This window comes from Phyllobates terribilis, unplaced genomic scaffold, assembly GCF_046119375.1.
Source record: "Phyllobates terribilis strain yellow unplaced genomic scaffold, ASM4611937v1 Scaffold_10__3_contigs__length_209671492, whole genome shotgun sequence".
Lineage (NCBI taxonomy): Eukaryota > Metazoa > Chordata > Amphibia > Anura > Dendrobatidae > Phyllobates > Phyllobates terribilis.
In genome coordinates, this window is record NW_027362770.1 from 196765642 (window position 1) to 196786143 (window position 20502).

The 20502-nt window shown below is 49.9% G+C and overlaps 1 protein-coding gene across 3 annotated transcripts in view; it reads right to left on the minus strand.

The window, feature by feature from the left end:
* Positions 1-20502, minus strand: part of LOC141164864 (uncharacterized) — a 217883-nt gene that overhangs the window by 52851 nt on the left and 144530 nt on the right. For 2 of the 3 annotated variants that reach the window (XM_073650507.1, XM_073650511.1), the window contains one exon: positions 15774-15854. The exons of the other annotated variant lie outside the window; for it this stretch is intronic. In XM_073650507.1, coding sequence (XP_073506608.1) covers positions 15774-15854 — 81 coding nt within the window. The remainder of the gene's footprint in view (positions 1-15773; positions 15855-20502) is intronic. 3 annotated transcript variants of the gene reach the window in all.

The following is a 20502-nucleotide window of genomic DNA, read 5'->3' on the forward strand; positions in this document are numbered from 1 at the left end:
CTGCCACGGTGTTGGAAGAAAGGCTGACGTTGCTAAACTGACCTTTCTTTTCTGGAGAGATAATACTTGCAGCCTGTAACATGCACTTTTTTATAAATTCCCCTTCTTTAAATGACTTTCCTGCTTTAGCAATCATCATACTAACTACGTAGCTGGCTTCGACTGCTGCATCATTCTCTTTGGTTGCTTTCTTAAAGAAATCTTGTTGCCTCAGCAGACATGTCTTAAGTTTAGCAACCTGGTTGGCTCTCTCATCTTCCTGGTACTTTGCATACTCCTCAGCATGTCTAGTTGTGTAATGACGCTTCAAATTGTATTCTTTGGGCACTGCAACTTTCTCTGTGCAAATAAGACAAGTTGGGATGCCCTTGTGCTCAATAAAGAAATATTGCTTTTCCCACTTTTCCTGAAATTGTCTGTGCTCATCATCAACCTTTCTCTTCACTGCAGGCTTTGAGCAAGACATATTTGGGGCTGCGTAGCAAAAACTTAGGCCTATGGTGCCTTGAGATACCCACTTCAGCACAAGGTGCTCTGGATGAGCGGAAATAGAGTTTCCCAGTCCCCCTAGCTGCCTAGCATGACCTTCGGCAACATTAAAGAGGACCTGATTTTTACTCACAGGAGTAGCCAAATACCTTTAGGGTGGGCACGCACCTGGTCTGGTTTATAAAAATAGCACTCCTCCACTCTGCTGTGCCCCCCTGTATATTTCTTGCCCTGTATGCTAATACTGAGCATCAAGGAGGAAGAGACGCCGGGGTTTCTCAATGGGCGTCTCCTTCTCCATGTGCCTCAATCCAATCACAGTGAGAGTCACAGCCAGGAAGAAAAAAACTCCTTGTCTGTGACACTCTTTGATGTGATTGGATCACAACACAGCCAGGGAGAAGGAGACGCCCATTGAGAAACCCCTGCGTCTCCTCCTCCCATGCAGGGCCTCCAATGGCAGAACGTCCTGTCGCCTGACTGGGAAGAAGAAGAAAAAAAGTGGGGCGTGGAGAGCGTGACTGACAGGCTGGAGAGCCTGTCAGTCACGCTCTCCACGCCCCACTTTTTTTTTCTTCCAAGCCTGCACTAGATTGAAAACAAAAGAAGAAGCTGCTGTCATGGCGTCTCCCAGCGCAAGGGAAGCCCCGAGCTGGGAGACGTGTCTTCTCTATGAACGCGCCCTGTGCACCGAGGGGTCCCAAGCTCCTACCCCCCCCCCCCCCCGGTACTTGCCTCTCCGTGTCCCTCCCATCGAAGAAGATGAAGTCGCCGCTCTGAACGCACTTGGTGCAGGTCAGCCTCCGGCGGTGTTACACAGCGGGCAGCGCTCCACCGCCACTTCCCCTGGTGAGACGCCGAGGTACTGTACTTGGCGGTGGAGCGCTGCCCGCTGTGTAACACCGCCGGAGGCTGACCTGCACCAAGTGCGTTCAGAGCGGCGACTTCATCTTCTTCAAGTACCGGAGGGAAGGGGACTAAGGTGGCTAAGTGCTTTTCCAGGCGGGGGGCCGCAAAATATTGTCCCGCGGGCCGCAGTTGGCCCGCGGGCCGCGAGTTTGAGACCCCTGATGTAGAGTAACCTCAGCAGTATAGGGCACAGTGCAGGATGCAGCGTAACCTCAGTAGTAAAGGGCACAGTGCAGGATGTTGAGTAACCTCAGCAGTAAAGGGCACAGTGCAGGGTGCAGAGTAAACTCAGCAGTAAAGGGCACAGTGCAGGATGTTGAGTAACCTCAGTAGTAAAGGGCACAATGCAGGATGTTGAGTAACCTCAGTAGTAAAGGGCACAGTGCAGGGTGCAGAGTAACCTCAGTAGTAAAGGGCACAGTGCAGGATGTTGAGTAACCTCAGTAGTAAAGGGCACAATGCAGGATGTTGAGTAACCTCAGTAGTAAAGGGCACAGTGCAGGGTGCAGAGTAAACTCAGCAGTAAACGGCACAGTGCAGGGTGCAGAGTAAACTCAGCAGTAAAGGGCACAGTGCAGGGTGCAGAGTAACCTCAGCAGTAAAGGGCACAGTGCAGGTGCAGAGTAACCTCAGCAGTAAAGGGCACAGTGCAGGATGTTGAGTAACCTCAGCAGTAAAGGGCACAGTGCAGGGTGCAGAGTAAACTCAGCAGTAAAGGGCACAGTGCAGAGTAACCTCAGCAGTAAAGGGCACAGTGCAGGATGCAGAGTAACCTCAGCAGTAAAGGGCACAGTGCAGGGTGCAGAGTAACCTCAGCAGTAAAGGGCACAGTGCAGGTGCAGAGTAACCTCAGCAGTAAAGGGCACAGTGCAGGATGTTGAGTAACCTCAGTAGTAAAGGGCACAGTGCAGGATGTTGAGTAACCTCAGTAGTAAAGGGCACAGTGCAGGGTGCAGAGTAACCTCAGTAGTAAAGGGCACAGTGTAGGATGTAGAGTATCCTCAGTAGTATAGGGCACAGTGCAGGATGCAGAGTATCCTCAGTAGTATAGGGCACAGTGCAGGGTGCAGAGTATCCTCAGTAGTAAAGGGCACAGTGCAGGATGTTGAGTAACCTCAGTAGTAAAGGGCACAGTGCAGGATGTTGAGTAACCTCAGTAGTAAAGGTCACAGTGCAGGGTGCAGAGTAACCTCAGTAGTAAAGGTCACAGTGCAGGGTGCAGAGTAACCTCAGTAGTAAAGGGCACAGTGCAGGATGTTGAGTAACCTCAGTAGTAAAGGGCACAGTGTAGGATGTAGAGTAACCTCAGTAGTAAAGGGCACAGTGCAGGATACAGAGTATCCTCAGTAGTAAAGGGCACAGTGCAGGATGCAGAGTATCCTCAGTAGTAAAGGGCACAGTGCAGGATACAGAGTAACCTCAGTAGTAAAGGGCACAGTGCAGGATACAGAGTAACCACAGTAGTAAAGGGCACAGTGCAGGATACAGAGTAACCTCAGTAGTAAAGGGCACAGTGCAGGATGTAGAGTAACCTCAGCAGTAAAGGGCACAGTGCAGGATGCAGAGTATCCTCAGTAGTAAAGGGCACAGTGCAGGATGCAGAGTATCCTCAGTAGTAAAGGGCACAGTGCAGGATGTAGAGTAACCTCAGCAGTAAAGGGCACAGTGCAGGATGCAGAGTATCCTCAGTAGTAAAGGACACAGTGCAGGATGTTGAGTAACCTCAGTAATAAAGGACATAGTGCAGGGTGCAGAGTAACCTCAGTAATAAAGGGGACAGTGCAGAGTAACCTCAGTAGTAAAGGGCACAGTGCAGGGTGCAGAGTAACCTCCGTAGTAAAGGGCACAGTGCAGGGTGTAGAGCAGGGGTCTCAAACTCGCGGCCCGCGGGCCAACTGCGGCCCGCGGGACAATATTTTGCGGCCCCCCGCCTGGAAAAGCACTTAGCCACCTTAGTCCCCTTCCCTCCGGTACTTGAAGAAGATGAAGTCGCCACTCTGAACGCACTTGGTGCAGGTCAGCCTCCGGCGGTGTTACACAGCGGGCAGCGCTCCACCACCAAGTACAGTACCTCGGCGTCTCACCAGGGGGAGTAAGTGGCGGTGGAGCGCTGCCCGCTGTGTAACACCGCCGGAGGCTGACCTGCACCAAGTGCGTTCAGAGCGGCGACTTCATCTTCTTCGATGGGAGGGACACGGAGAGGCAAGTACCGGGGGGGGGGGGGGGTAGGAGCTTGGGACCCCTCGGTGCACAGGGCGCGTTCATAGAGAAGACACGTCTCCCAGCTCGGGGCTTCCCTTGCGCTGGGAGACGCCATGACAGCAGCTTCTTCTTTTGTTTTCAATCTAGTGCAGGCTTGGAAGAAAAAAAAAGTGGGGCGTGGAGAGCGTGACTGACAGGCTCTCCAGCCTGTCAGTCACGCTCTCCACGCCCCACTTTTTTTCTTCTTCTTCCCAGTCAGGCGACAGGACGTTCTGCCATTGGAGGCCCTGCATGGGAGGAGGAGACGCAGGGGTTTCTCAATGGGCGTCTCCTTCTCCCTGGCTGTGTTGTGATCCAATCACATCAAAGAGTGTCACAGACAAGGAGTTTTTTTCTTCCTGGCTGTGACTCTCACTGTGATTGGATTGAGGCACATGGAGAAGGAGACGCCCATTGAGAAACCCCGGCGTCTCTTCCTCCTTGATGCTCAGTATTAGCATACAGGGCAAGAAATATACAGGGGGGCACAGCAGAGTGGAGGAGTGCTATTTTTATAAACCAGACCAGGTGCGTGCCCACCCTAAAGGTATTTGGCTACTCCTGTGAGTAAAAATCAGGTCCTCTTTAATGTTGCCGAAGGTCATGCTAGGCAGCTAGGGGGACTGGGAAACTCTATTTCCGCTCATCCAGAGCACCTTGTGCTGAAGTGGGTATCTCAAGGCACCATAGGCCTAAGTTTTTGCTACGCAGCCCCAAATATGTCTTGCTCAAAGCCTGCAGTGAAGAGAAAGGTTGATGATGAGCACAGACAATTTCAGGAAAAGTGGGAAAAGCAATATTTCTTTATTGAGCACAAGGGCATCCCAACTTGTCTTATTTGCACAGAGAAAGTTGCAGTGCCCAAAGAATACAATTTGAAGCGTCATTACACAACTAGACATGCTGAGGAGTATGCAAAGTACCAGGAAGATGAGAGAGCCAACCAGGTTGCTAAACTTAAGACATGTCTGCTGAGGCAACAAGATTTCTTTAAGAAAGCAACCAAAGAGAATGATGCAGCAGTCGAAGCCAGCTACGTAGTTAGTATGATGATTGCTAAAGCAGGAAAGTCATTTAAAGAAGGGGAATTTATAAAAAAGTGCATGTTACAGGCTGCAAGTATTATCTCTCCAGAAAAGAAAGGTCAGTTTAGCAACGTCAGCCTTTCTTCCAACACCGTGGCAGAGCGCATTTCTGACCTTTCAAGTGACATTTATGATCAACTGTGTGAGAAAATAAAATGTTTCAGTGTATACTCAGTCGCTCTTGATGAGACCACAGACATCACCGACACTGCCCAGCTTGCAATCTATGTCCGGGGTGTTGATGACAATTTTGAAGTCACAGAGGAGTTGCTCTCACTAGTTCCAATGCATGGCCAGACCACCGCCCAAGAGATATTTCACCAGCTGTGTGATGCTTTTCAGAATGCTGGTTTGCCTTGGAGGAAGTTTGTCGGAATAACAACTGATGGAGCGCCATCAATGATCGGGAGGAAAAAAGGACTGGTGGCACTTGTTAATAAAAAAAAAGGAAGAGGAAGGTTTAGAGGAGGTCATTGCTCTGCACTGCATTATCCATCAGCAGGCCCTTTGCAGCAAATGCCTGAAGTTTGACAACGTGATGTCTTTCGTTGTGAAATGCATCAACCAAATCAGATCCAGGGGCTTAAAACACAGAATGTTTCGTGCTTTTTTAGAGGAAATAGAGTCAGAATATGGGGATGTGCTCTACTTTACCGAGGTGCGTTGGCTCAGCAGGGGAAACGTATTGAAGAGATTTTTTGAGTTGAGAGCGGAAGTGAAAGCTTTTATGGAGAAAGATGGGGCTTCTGTTCCTTTGCTAAGTGATCCAAAATGGCTCATGGACTTAGCTTTTTTGGTTGATATTGCACATGAGCTTAATGTACTGAATAAGAGGTTACAAGGCCAGGGGCAACTTGTCAGTGCTGCCTATGACAGCGTGAGAGCGTTCTCTACAAAACTTATATTGTGGAAAGACCAGCTTTCTCAAACAAACCTTTGCCATTTCCCAGCATGCAAGTCACTCATTGATTCAGGCACACTATTCAGTCATGAGGAGTATGTGGATGTCATTTTGAGGCTACAGGAGGAATTTGATCATAGATTTGCAGACTTCAAGAGACACAGAGCCACATTTCAAATTTTTGCAGACCCCTTCTCCTTTGATGTGCAAGATGCCCCTCCAGTGTTTCAAATAGAGCTCATTGACCTGCAGTGTAACTCTGAACTCAAAGCCAAGTTTAGGGATGTGAGTGGAAAAGCAGACAAACTTGGGCAATTTTTAAGAGAATTGCCCCCCAGCTTCCCTGAGCTTTCCCGAATGTTCAAGCAGACCATGTGTCTATTTGGGAGCACATACTTGTGCGAAAAGCTCTTCTCTACCTTGAACTTCAATAAGTCAAAGTACAGGTCTAGAATTACTGATGCTCATCTTCAAGCTGTGCTGAGGGTCTCAACTGCTTCCTCACTTACGCCAAATGTGGCTCGGCTATGCAAGAGTAAGCGCTGTCAGATCTCTAGCAGCAAGAAGTAGGCAGATAAAGCCATGTTCAAACAGTTTATGTCCATTCATGTTCTAAAAGTTAAATGTTAAAGAACTGTTAATAAAGACATTTGAATCTGAATAATGATATTTTGTAAGCGCATTTTTTGTGGAAAACTTGATGCGGCCCAGCCTTACCCAGAATCTACCTCCAGCGGCCCCCAGGTAAATTGAGTTTGAGACCCCTGCTCTACATCCTGCACTGTGCCCTTTACTGCTGAGGTTACTCTGCACCCTGCACTGTGCCCTTTACTGCTGAGGTTACTCTGCATCCTGCACTGTGCCCTTTACTGCTGAGGTTACTCTGCATCCTGCACTGTGCCCTTTACTGCTGAGGTTACTCTGCATCCTGCACTGTGCCCTTTACTGCTGAGGTTACTCTGCACCCTGCACTGTGCCCTTTACTGCTGAGGTTACTCTGCACTGTGCCCTTTACTGCTGAGGTTACTCTGCACCCTGCACTGTGCCCTTTACTGCTGAGGTTACTCTGCATCCTGCACTGTGCCCTTTACTGCTGAGGTTACTCTGCATCCTGCACTGTGCCCTTTACTGCTGAGGTTACTCTGCACCCTGCACTGTGCCCTTTACTGCTGAGGTTACTCTGCACTGTGCCCTTTACTGCTGAGGTTACTCTGCATCCTGCACTGTGCCCTTTACTACTGAGGTTACTCTGCATCCTGCACTGTGCCCTTTACTGCTGAGGTTACTCTGCACCCTGCACTGTGCCCTTTACTGCTGAGGTCACTCTGCATCCTGAAAACATCACAGTGAAAGATAATACCTTACCAACACCAGGTCAGATTAACAATGCACTGCAGGATGCAGCAAGCCTCCATGATAAAGGCGGGGGCAGCACATGTGCAGGATACTGATGCAGACAGCCACTCACTAACCTACCAATTCATGGAGGGGGCGGCTGTGTTATATTATAATGCACACCGATAGAGTTTGCTTAGGGTGCCAGTCACACAGATATGTGTGATGCACAGTGTCTGGCTAGCAGCCTTTTGATGACGCCCATACTATTAGATCAGGCGGGTTGCCCTGCACTATAATACGTGCACCCACACAGGACAGACGCCCCAATTCACCCAGCCAACACTAAAGGGACCTGGGTGCATCCTGCATAAAAATGTGCAAAAAAGATGAAAAATGGTGTATAAGATAAATACACCACATGAGGTATTGGTTGATATTTTGGCCAAAAAGGTAAGCTCGCAACCCAACGTCAAGGGTCCTCATAATTGCGAGTCCTAACACTAAACATTAAAACGGTTAACATTAGACATCATTTAAAAAAACATCACAGTGAAAGATAATACCTTACCAACACCAGGTCAGATTAACAATGTACTGCAGGATGCAGCAAGCCTCCATGATAAAGGCGGGGGCAGCACATGTGCAGGATACTGAGGCAAACAGATACTCTTCATCCTGCACTGTGCCCTTTACTGCTAAGGTTACTCTGCATCCTTGTGCGACTCGTTTGGTACTGCCTCTCTATCCCACCCTGAGAGATGAAGGGTACTCGGAATCAGGCCTCAGTGTGGTGTGGATGCAGTCGTGGCCTAGGCCCGGCCCGTGCCCAGGGTCGTCACACATCAAAAATAAGGGGCTAGGAGGGACGGTGGTAATCGAGTGGATTAGGATTACTACGCCACCTGCGGTGTCTGGTGATCCACCACCAGCGCTGCGGCAGTCCTCTGAGGCGGGATGGTTATGGCAGCAGAAGATGGTACTACTCCCCACAGGCGGAGCAGGGCCTCAGGGCAGAGGAAAGACAGGAGGAGGATGGGAGTAGTAGTGGGAGATGAGGTGCGGTGTGGTGCTGTGCCGCACTTCAATAAGGAACCGGAGGCAAGGGATGCAGTCTTCCAAACTTTACTCACGTTGTTAACTGGCAGCTGCAAGCCTTCTCCTTACTCCTCACGGCGCGCTGCGGCCACCAGGAAAGGGGGTTCGGCACGCTCCGGGTAGTTCGGGTGCAACAATCAGGACCCCCAGCACAAGAGTGTTCCTAGCAACTCCCACTAGGTCCTGTCCTGTCCGTGTGTGTGGTAAGGCTGGGTCTCCCCCTGGCTATACACAGAACAAGGGTACGGGTGGCGACTCCGCTCCCTCCGTCACCCGGAGGGATCCTCTAAGCCTCCGGGCTTTTCTGACTGAGACGTGGAGTAACAAAGTCAGATATCGGGGGCCGGTACCCATTTTGCAGCAGGAGTCCCTCTGACTAGGCCAGAATAAAGAGTACAGGTGGCGTATGCCGCTCCGTCCGTATTCTCCGGGATCCTTTTGCCTGTGGAGCTTTACTCCTCCACTCCCCTCCAGGCCTTCTTAGGTAGGGACCTTGACCGGGTAGAGACAGCCGTTAACTCAAACCCGCTCCTCGCCTCAAGGCCAGAGAACGAGGACAGTGTATCTTCAGCAGGCTGCAGGTTCTCACAGGAAGCCACGTTCAGTGATGAAGACCACAATCAAAGACCATGAGCCTAAGATGGCCGTTTATTAAATATGAATTAGTAAGTGTAACCTCTAAGTGTGTCCTCCACCCTCACCCACTACTAGGTTCCCCCTATGTTTGGTTCCCCCATCTCCTCTTATCCCGGCTGGGGCAGCACCCTGGTGCATATAAACCCCCTACAGGTGGGAGAGATGTAGTGTTGGATGCAGAGGTGGGGTCCTGAAAGGTGCTCCTTCCTTACCTCGGAGAGGAGATACCACACCTCATTAAAGAGATGCAGTACCCCTGTGGCGACCGAACCCTCAGGGGCGCCACACCTGCACTGTGCCCTTTACTGCTGAGGTTACTCTGCACTCTACACTGTACCCTTTAATACTGAGATTATTCTGCACACTGCACTTTGCCCTTTAATACTGATGTTACTCTGCACCCTGCACTGTGCCCTTTACTTCTGATGTTACTCTGTACCCTGCACTGTGCCCTTTACTACTGAGGTTGCTCAACATCCTGCACTGGGCCCTTTTCTACTGAGGTTACTCTGCACTCTACACTGTACCCTTTAATACTGAGATTATTCTGCACACTGCACTGTGTCCTTTACTACTGAGGTTACTCTGCACCCGGCACTGGGCCCTTTTCTACTGAGGATACTCTGCACCCCTCACTGTGTCCTTTACTACTGAGGTTACTCTGCATCCTGCACTGTGCCCTTTACTGCTGAGGTCATTCTGCATCCTGCACTGTGCCCTTTTCCACTGAGGTTGCTCTGCATCCTGCACTGTGCCCATTTACTACTGAGGTTACTCTGCTGCCTGCACTGTGCCCTTTACTTCTGATGTTACTCTACATCCTGCACTGTGCCCTTTACCACTGAGGTTGCTCTGCACCCTGCACTGTGCCCTATACTGCTGAGGTTGCTCTGCATCCTGCACTGTGCCCATTTACTACTGAGGTTACTCTGCTGCCTGCACTGTGCCCTTTACTTCTGATGTTGCTCTACATCCTGCACTGTGCCCTTTACTACTGAGGTTACTCTGCACCCTGCACTGTGCCCTATACTGCTGAGGTTACTCTGCATCCTGCACTGTGCCCTTTACTTCTGATGTTGCTCTACATCCTGCACTGTGCCCTTTACTACTGAGGTTACTCTGCATCCTGCACTGTGTCCTTTACTGCTGAGGTTACTCTGCATCCTGCACTGTGCCCTTTACTGCTGAGGTTACTCTGCATCCTGCACTGTGTCCTTTACTGCTGAGGTTACTCTGCATCCTGCACTGTGCCCTTTACTACTGAGGTTACTCTGCATCCTGCACTGTGTCCTTTACTACTGAGGTTACTCTGCATCCTGCACTGTGCCCTTTACTGCTGAGGTTACTCTGCATCCTGCACTGTGCCCTTTACTGCTGAGGTTACTCTGCATCCTGCACTGTGTCCTTTACTGCTGAGGTTACTCTGCACCCTGCACTGTGCCCTTTACTACTGAGGTTACTCTGCATCCTGCACTGTGTCCTTTACTACTGAGGTTACTCTGCAGCCTGCACTGTGTCCTTTACTACTGAGGTTACTCTGCATCCTGCACTGTGCCCTTTACTACTGAGGTTACTCTGCATCCTGCACTGTGTCCTTTACCACTGAGGTTGCTCTACATCCTGCACTGTGCCCTTTACTACTGAGGTTACTCTGCACCCTGCACTGTGCCCTATACTGCTGAGGTTACTCTGCATCCTGCACTGTGCCCTTTACTACTGAGGTTACTCTGCACCCTGCACTGTGCCCTATACTGCTGAGGTTACTCTGCATCCTGCACTGTGCCCTTTACTGCTGAGGTTACTCTGCATCCTGCACTGTGCCCTTTACTGCTGAGGTTACTCTGCATCCTGCACTGTGCCCTTTACTACTGAGGTTACTCTGCATCCTGCACTGTGCCCTTTACTACTGAAGTTACTCTGCATCCTGGCCCACCTAACCCCTGATGGAGAAGCCTGACAAACTGTGATGTACCACCCACTTGGGGACCGTGACACCGTGGACAAAGTGCTAAAAATTCTGGAGGACATGCACGGTAACACCACGGATCTGGTGGAGGCTAATTAACTACCGATCGCAGTAGCGGGAGTAGTATGGATATCTGTCTGGGCATGCAGAAAGGACCTTGGTCGGAAAGGGATAGTACTGACCACAGGGCCTGCAGACAAAGGGCCCATTGTAACCCTGGGCATGAATGTGCTGAAGGAGGTCGGACAGTTCCTGGCTGGGGGCTCTGACAAAAACAACTGGACCCACTCCACTCGTGACCCAGCCAGCAAGATAGTATTCCAGCATCTCGTGCGAGTCAGCCAAATTCAGAAATTGACTGCTACCTCTCAGTATCTTGGTAAGGTATCGATACCACCAGAAGCCACAATGACACTGCCAGTGGGACAGACTGTACTCATGTTACTGGTGCTGGCACATGTGTCCTTAGAGGGCATGGACATTCAGATTTAACCAATAGAGGGAGAGGAAGCGCCCTCCGGACTTCTGGTTGCTCGCACCTTGGCCACCATGCGGCAGGGCCGGGTGCCCGTGCGTTGCATCAATCTAAGTGGCGCAAATTTGAAGTTGTTGCCCCGACAAGAGGTGGTGTGAGTTTGCATAATGCCAGAGGATCTTACCAGAGCTGACGCTATAGGTCTGACACCTGTGGAAGGAGAACCATGGATCCTAGAGGTGTCCCTCAACAGCCAAGAGAATGGAAGAGAACCACTGGCTGGGCACCACCTCTTATAGCAAATGGAGGCTAATCCTACTGAGTTTTCTGCCAGGCAAGTAAGACAGATTGAACAGCTTCTACAGCAGTATCAGGGAATGTTTGCACAGCATGAAGACGATTTCGGGTGCACTCGGGACATTCAGCATGAAATACCCACAGGAAATACTGCTCCCATTCGAGAGAGATATCGGCAGATCCCACCTCAAAAGTACCAGGAGGTGAAAGAGCTGTTGGCCCACATGTTGTGGAATGGCATGATCCGTGAAAGTCAGAGTCCTTGGGCAGCCCCTATCGTGCCGGTTCAGAAGAAGGATGGTACCCTGAGATTTTGTGTTCCTGAATGCATGTACAGTGCGGGACTCCTATCCGCTACCCCAAATTGAAGAGTCTCTATCTGCACTAGGAAGTGCCAAGTTCTTCTCTTCTCTTGACCTGGCCAGTGGCTATTGGCAGGTCCAAGTAGCTAAGGAGGATCATCTGAAGACAGCCTTTGTCCTTCCTATGGGCTTGTTTGAGTTCAACCGGATGCCGTTCGGGCTGACAAATGCACCAGGGCCATTCCAAAGACTGATGGAGAGATGCTTGGGGGACCTCAACTTTGAAGCCACTTTAATATATCTAGACGGTATAATTATCTATTCCGCTATGTTTGAAGATCACCTCCGCCGACTGGAGCAAGTGTTAGAACGACTTCAGAGGCACGGACTAAAAATCAAGCCTCGTAAGTGTCATCTCTTCAAGCGGGAAATTGAATATCTGGGGCACACTGTGTCCAGTGCAGGAGTGCACGCCACCGCGGAGAAAGTAGCTGCAGTGCAGAAGTGGCCCACACCCGCCAACCTAAGAGAACTGAGGGCATTCCTGGGGCTCGCTGGATACTACTGCAGATTCATAAAAGACTTTGCTAAGATTGCAGTCCTGCTCAATGAATTCCTGAGAGGAACGACTAGGGGAGCCTAGCGGCAGCACATTCAGTGGGGCCCACAACAAGAAGAGGCGTTCCGAGGTTTGAAATGATGCCCCAATTCTGTCCTACTCTGATTTTTCACAGCCTTTCGTGTTGTACACTGACGGAAGCTTGCATGGGCTGGGAGCAGTACTGGCTCAAGTGCAAGGAGAAAAAGAGCGGGTGATCGCATATGCCAGACGGTCGCTCCGGGATACGGAGAAGAATCCGGACAACTACAGTTCGTTCAAGCTGGAGCTCCTGACACTGGTGTGGGCCATGACTGAGCAGCGGTGGGTAGCAAGGGTGTCTAAATACCAGTACGAAATCGCCTATCGGTCCAAGGCCCTGAACACTCATGCAGATGCCCTGTCCCGGGTCACTCAGACGGGGCCGAAGAGAGATATAGATGAGAAGCTTAAAGGTGACGAGAGTCTGGGTTTTAGCCTGTTCGCCGCTACTGTGGTCGACGCCCAGGAGTCCAGAGAGGAGTCAAGGCCCACTCAAATTCTGGGCCGCTCAAGAGACGATTGGATATATCTGCAACAGTCCGACCCAGAGCTGGCAAAGCTGAGAGAATGGGTCGCCCTGGGTCAAAGACCCGACCAGGAGGCCAGGGCTGCCTCACTCCCAACTACCCTACAAATCCTTGGCCAGTGGGAAAGGCTCTCCCTAAAGGATGGTTTGCTATGCCGAAGAATCCAGCTACCTCGAGAGTTCGACGTTACCTGGCAGCTAGTAGTTCCGGTAGTAGTTCCAGAAGCTCTAGTAACACAGCTAGCCCAGGAAGCTCATGGAAGAGGTGCTCACTTCGGTGTGGAGAAGACCTTTTGGTGGTTACAACGGCTGGTGTATTGGCCCCAATTGCGGCAAGAAGTCGAAGGGGTCTGCCGAAAATGTCGCCAGTGTGAGTTGAGTAAGCCCCCGGAACAAAGAGCTCCCATTCAGACCATCCGAATTGCTGCACCCTTAGAAGTCCTGATGATTGACTACCTGATGATCGGAACTTCATGCAATGGTTATGGACACTGCTTGGTAATGACTGATCACTTCACCAAGTTCACAGTGGTGACACTTACCCGAAACCAGACAGCAGAAGCTGCAGCTAAGGCCATCTGTCAGGATTTCATTCAGATTTATGGGTGCCCGAAGCGAATATATTCTGACCAGGGGGCCTGCTTCCAGGGGCGAGTGATGGATGAGCTATACTGTATCTATGAGATCGACAAATGCAGAACAACGTCCTACCAACCCCAAGGGAACGGAGCGTGCGAGCGCTTCAACCGAACCCTGTTGCAAATGTTGTGAATGCTGGAAGAAGACAAAAAGATGAAGTGGCCCGAATTCGTGTCCGAGCTGGTGTGGGTGTATAATATTCGAGTTCATGCGACTACTGGCTACACCCCTTACATGTTGCTGTTTGGAAGGAATGGGTGAGAAATTACTGAACTAGAGCTAGACTCAGAAGACTATGGCCCAGGCAGCAACCCAAGTACCTGGATTCGGGAGCACAGGCACCGGCTTCATACAGTGAGAAGATTGGTTGTGCAGAAGTTCCAGGAAGTAGAGCATGCAGGTCGGCCCCCGTTCTCGGGTGGATCACTCCAGCCAGGAGACCGTGTGCTAGTAAGGGCCAAACGATTTGGGAGTAAGCTGGACCATCGTTGGGAGACGATACCATATCGAATGGTGAAGAACGGGGTTGGGCCTCCAAACGAATTGGCCGAAGTGCCACACACAGTGACCTTGGGAGATGAAGAAGGATGGGCTACAATGCCGTTGGGCTCGTCAGAGCTGTCGATGCCAATCCCGAGTGGAGTACAGAATGAATCGGGAGGTGACTTGTAATCCCCAGTGGCTGATTCATTAGATAACCCCGGAATCACCTCTGCAGGAGGAGCCCCACAAAACTGAGCGGGCTAATGCTGGAATCCCTCCTAACCAGTATGCTCAAGAAGAGTTTATCTGGTTTCAGATCCAACAGAAAACAGAAGAGTGCGCTCAACTCTTGTCTGGACTTGCACTGCCTGGAAGGAGGCATCAATCCCGCAAGCAATCCACTCGCCCGAGGATTGGCGAGCAAAAAGGGGGGAGAAATGTAGTAGAAGCCAAAAAAGCCTTCAGGAGAATTCTTGCAGAATGTGTCAAAGATGAGGAGAGATTGCCATCTGCTGGTCAGACACAATCAAACGCAACCAAGATGTGTTAGGAAAGTTGAAGGGGGAACAGATTTATACGCTGGACCCAGTCAGGTGACTTCCAGGAAGGATTTCTTGAATATAAAAGTCCAGCGTGCCAAGCCTGTGGCAGGATTGGTGCCAAAATGCAGAGAGGAGCAGACGCGCTCCCGACGTGCTGAGAAGCCCAGCTTCTGAGCCAGAGGCCTGCGAGACGTAACAGCTGGACACCGGTGGATAAACTCCGGATTCCCTGCAGAGGTTCCCCGAGTGCTGCGCCTGTTGACGAGAGTCGAGATCTGCTTGCGGTGCTGAGTGAGTTCGCATGACCCGACATCGCCCGCCAACAGACGAGGTCTGGATCCCCCTACCCAAAGCTTCAGAGACTGCCTCTAACGGCGAAGCAGAGAGGAGCTGGGAGAGGGCTCCGCCAGGAGAATCACACCAGCGGAAGCAGACGAGCTGCACAAGTGAACAGGGCCGTTACTTCCACTGTTCACCTACGGTACCGGGGACAGTTGGGTTTAGGATCTCAGGTTGGGAGGGGACCGGTTGGGGTAGGAGAAGCTAAACGTGATTTGATTGACTTTGTCCGGAAAAGACTTGCGGCCTAGCGGGATTGACCCCCGCTAGGGCCATATACAGAGTTAAAGAACTAACGTGGTGACTCCCACGACTGGGTGCATCACACTACCTTGACAGACTCTGCATTATTACTTCAAATTACCATTTGTTATCCCTGTTACTATTCCCTTGTTTAGAACACCTGTTACATAAATATATATATATAAACTGTTTATATCCATCCTTGACTGTCCTCATCTTGAGATCCGGCACCTGAATTACACACATTCCCCACAGCTACTATGAATTATATCCAATGGGGTTTCTTTCTAAACATTTTTCTATTGTTTTTGGCTCAAAAACCACTGGCAGTTTCATCATTTAATAGAGATGAAAAAAAATGAACGGAAAACTCAAGTAAGAAATACTCCTTGAAATGCTAAGGAAAAAAACGTGCCAATGATCTGAAATGTCTAAAAAGCACTCAGGAAATTACCAAAACAAAACCATCTAAAAATTACGCTTCACTGTAGGAAAACAAAGCTGTTTCCTGCAGCATCTTCCTTTTAAATAATTTGGTATGTTCGCCATCGTAAAACGAGGTCATGTGCACAGAACCCAACACTCTCCTGCTTGGTGAATTTGTCAGTGTTGCTACAATCCTTTTACCTTTCCTGCCGCCTCTGATCTTGCTCTTTTTGGTGGCGGTGATTCCATTCGGTTACCAGCCGAGCTCCCAGCTTTCTGTTTCTATGAAAAAGATTAATAAAAACATGGAAAAACAAAAATCTGCACAACTCTGGCAGCGAGGATGAATTTTACCACATTTATCATATAGGACATTGTAGTAGAGGGGTCACTGACTTAGACTGGTGTGTTAGTGCTGCTCCTAGTAAACCTGAGGCAGAAATCTGGGGTCTGAGGAGGGAATAATACAAGAAAGCGGAGACCTAATGTCTTGATCTCTTGCTCCTTAGCTGCACTGTTCCCTTTACTGCTGAGGTTACTCTGCATCCTGCACTGTGCCCTTTACTGCTTAGCTTACTCTGCACCCTGCACTGTGCCCTTTACTGCTGAGGTTACTCTGCACCCTGCACTGTGCCCTCTACTGCTGAGGTTACTCTGCACCCTGCACTGTGCCCTTTACTGCTCAGCTTACTCTGCACCCTGCACTGTGCCCTTTACTGCTTAGCTTACTCTGCACCCTGCACTGTGCCCTTTACTGCTTAGCTTACTCTGCACCCTGCACTGTGCCCTTTACTGCTGAGGTTACTCTGCACCCTGCACTGTGCCCTTTACTGCTGAGGTTACTCTGCACCCTGCACTGTGCCCTTTACTGCCGAGGTTTTTCTGCATCCTGCACTGTGCCCTTTACTGCTGAGGTTACGCTGCACCCTGCACTGTGCCCTTTACTGCCGAGGTTATTCTGCATCCTGCACTGTGCCCTTTACTGCTTAGCTTACTCTGCACCCTGCACTGTGCCCTTTACTGCTTAGCTTACTCTGCACCCTGCACTGTGCCCTTTCTTGCGGGGATTATTCTGCATGCTGCACTGTGCCCTTTACTGCCGAGGTTATTCTGCATCCTGCACTGTGCCCTTTACTGCTTAGCTTACTCTGCACCCTGCACTGTGTCCTTTACTGCTCAGCTTACTCTGCATCCTGCACTGTGCCCTTTACTGCTTAGCTTACTCTGCACCCTGCACTGTGCCATTTACTGCTCAGCTTACTCTGCACCCTGCACTGTGCCCTTTACTGCTGAGATAACTCTGCACCCTGCACTGTGCCCTTTACTGCTTAGCTTACTCTACACCCTGCACTGTGCCCTTTACTGCTTAGCTTACTCTGCACCCTGCACTGTGCCCTTTACTGCTGAGCTTACTCTGCATCCTGCACTGTGCCCTTTACTGCTTAGCTTACTCTGCATCCTGCACTGTGTTCTTTACTGCTGAGGTTACTCTGCACCCTGCACTGTGCCCTTTACTGCCGAGGTTATTCTGCATCCTGCACTGTGCCCTTTACTGCTTAGCTTACTCTGCATCCTGCACTGTGCCCTTTACTGCTGAGGTTACTCTGCATCCTGCACTGTGCCCTTTACTGCCAATGTTATTCTGCACCCTGCACTGTGCCCTTTACTGATGAGGTTACTCTGTACCTGCACTGTGCCATTTACTGCTCAGATTACTCTGCACCCTGCACTGTGCCCTTTATTGCTGAGGTTACTCTGCACTGTGACCTTTCCTGGTGAGATTACTCTGCACCCTGCACTGTGCCCTTTACTGCTGAGATTACTCTGCTGCCTGCACTGTGCCCTTTACTGCTGATGTCTCTTTGCACCCTGCACTGTGCCCTTTACTGCTTAGCTTACTCTGCACCCTGCACTGTGCCCTTTCTTGCGGGGATTATTCTGCATGCTGCACTGTGCCCTTTACTGCCGAGGTTATTCTGCATCCTGCACTGTGCCCTTTACTGCTTAGCTTACTCTGCACCCTGCACTGTGTCCTTTACTGCTCAGCTTACTCTGCATCCTGCACTGTGCCCTTTACTGCTTAGCTTACTCTGCACCCTGCACTGTGCCATTTACTGCTCAGCTTACTCTGCACCCTGCACTGTGCCCTTTACTGCTGAGATAACTCTGCACCCTGCACTGTGCCCTTTACTGCTTAGCTTACTCTACACCCTGCACTGTGCCCTTTACTGCTTAGCTTACTCTGCACCCTGCACTGTGCCCTTTACTGCTGAGCTTACTCTGCATCCTGCACTGTGCCCTTTACTGCTTAGCTTACTCTGCATCCTGCACTGTGTTCTTTACTGCTGAGGTTACTCTGCACCCTGCACTGTGCCCTTTACTGCCGAGGTTATTCTGCATCCTGCACTGTGCCCTTTACTGCTTAGCTTACTCTGCATCCTGCACTGTGCCCTTTACTGCTGAGGTTACTCTGCATCCTGCACTGTGCCCTTTACTGCCAATGTTATTCTGCACCCTGCACTGTGCCCTTTACTGATGAGGTTACTCTGTACCTGCACTGTGCCATTTACTGCTCAGATTACTCTGCACCCTGCACTGTGCCCTTTATTGCTGAGGTTACTCTGCACTGTGCCCTTTCCTGGTGAGATTACTCTGCACCCTGCACTGTGCCCTTTACTGCTGAGATTACTCTGCTGCCTGCACTGTGCCCTTTACTGCTGATGTCACTTTGCACCCTGCAATGTGCCCTTTACTGCTGAGGTTACTCTGCATCCTGCACTGTGCTCTTTACTGCTGAGGTTACTCTGCACTGTGCCCTTTAGTGCTGATATTACTCTGCACCCTGCACTGTGCTCTTTGCTGCTGATATTACTCCGCACCTTGGATGGTTCTGGGGCTGTATTTCTGTAATGTTTCTGGTGATGTATTTTTGGAATGAATGTGGGATCTAGTGCCGTGTTCATGTACTGATAGTGATTCTGGAGATGTATTCCTGAACTATGACTGTTTCTCATCCTGTACATATGAAACAATCCATAACGTTTTCGTTAACATGATACATAGCTACTAGTGATGGGTGAGCACTAAAATGTTCAGGTGCTCGATGCTCGGGTCGAGCAAACTGGAATGCTCGGGTGCTCGACCCAAGCAACGAGCCCAATGTAAGTCTATGGGAAACTCGAGCATTTTTCAGGAGGCTCCCCACGGCGGTCTGCAGAGGGCCTAAAAATTGCCCAAATCGATAGGAACAGTGCTCAAATGACATGAGAACAGCATGGGGAAGACCCCTGAAAGCATTTCTGACTCACTGCTGTCAACAACGTTGTCAGAGGTATTACGCCACTTTTACGCACTCACAATAAAACATACAAAAACGAAACCAAAATGGATTTTCCTGTGAAATATGTTAAGGAACATCCTTTCCAGGGTAATGACTTGTCTATAAGGCACAATAAATATCTAAAAACAAAAATGCTCATCCACACCTTGGGCTATGTTCACACGTAGCGTTTTTGATGCGTTTTTGCACTTTTGCATTGCTTTCAACCAAGACAAATAGATTCACTGGTAAATGTCATTTTAACATTTTACAACCTTATCTGGCCTTGTGGTGTGTGACACATCATCAGACACATTCTGTTTCATTTATGATGGAGGGACTCTAAAAGTCACAAAGCCTATTTTTATAAGGCCATCAGGCGGCCCTTACTATTCTTAAAGGGCCAGCAGTCGACCCTCTCTATTGTTAGAGAGCCATCAGCCGGCTATGCTTTGGTGTTCTCATCATTATAGTATAGGAGGGGGTCTCCTATACTGTATTTCGTATGCAGTGACTGCAAGGGCTGCCAAAAATTTGGTGGCACTCCAATACCCCTTGGAAGAGATGTAGAGGTCGGAGAGCCACCTAGAAACAATGTTCCCATTATTAGGAAGTGGGTCTCCCATAGTGCTTGCCTATGCAGTGAATGCACAAGCTGCCAAAAATTTAGAGGCACTCCAATGCCCCTTGGAAGAGACATAGATGTCGGAGAGCCTCCTAAAAACAATGTTCCCATTATTAGGAAGTGGGTTTCCCATAGTGTTTGCCTAGGCAGTGAATGTAAAAGCTGTCAAAAATTTGGAGAAACTCCAATGCCCCTTGCAAAACACGTATAGGAGGTGATATGGGAGATATGGTGGTGAATGATATGGTGACGGAGGATGAGGAGAAGGAGGAGGACCAATCCAGCCCTAGTTCATTTTTATGAGTCAGACTGTCAGCATTTTCAGTTGAAAGGCAGATGAGCCTATCGGTTATAATTCCACCGGCTGCAATAAAAACCCGCTCTGATAAAACGTTAGCAGCAGGGCAGGCCAGGACCTCCAAGGCGTAGAGAGCCAGTTCATTCCACGTGTCCAGCTTGAATACCCAATAATTATAAGGTATAAGGTAGTCCCTCACCATCCTCCCAAACTTTTCCCTCCTTGTGAGAGTATCCCCCGCCTCAGGGCCTGTAAGATGGGAGGGTCTGAGAAAACTGTTCCAGAACTTTGACAGTGTTCTCCGGCCTCTGCTGTATTGGAGTTGTGTCTCTCTTGCCTGTACTCCTTGGTTGTCCAATGAATTGTTTTCAAATGGGAATTTTTTTAATAATTCCGCAACAAGAGCCTTCTGGTATTGCCCCATTTTAGTAGACCTGTCCGCCTCGGGAATAAGAAATAGAAAATTCTCCTTGCAGCATGGGTCTAGAAGTGTCACCAACCAAAATGACTGTCACCCAAAATTTGGAGAATGCAGGGGTCACGGGAAAGACAGCGTAACATAAACTCAGCCATGTGTGCAAGACTGCTAACAGGCAAGACTTCCGTGTCCTCACCAAGAGGACGACTGACCATGCTCTCCTCCTCCCTGTCCTCAGGCCATACACGCTTAACAGACGGTATGACAGTT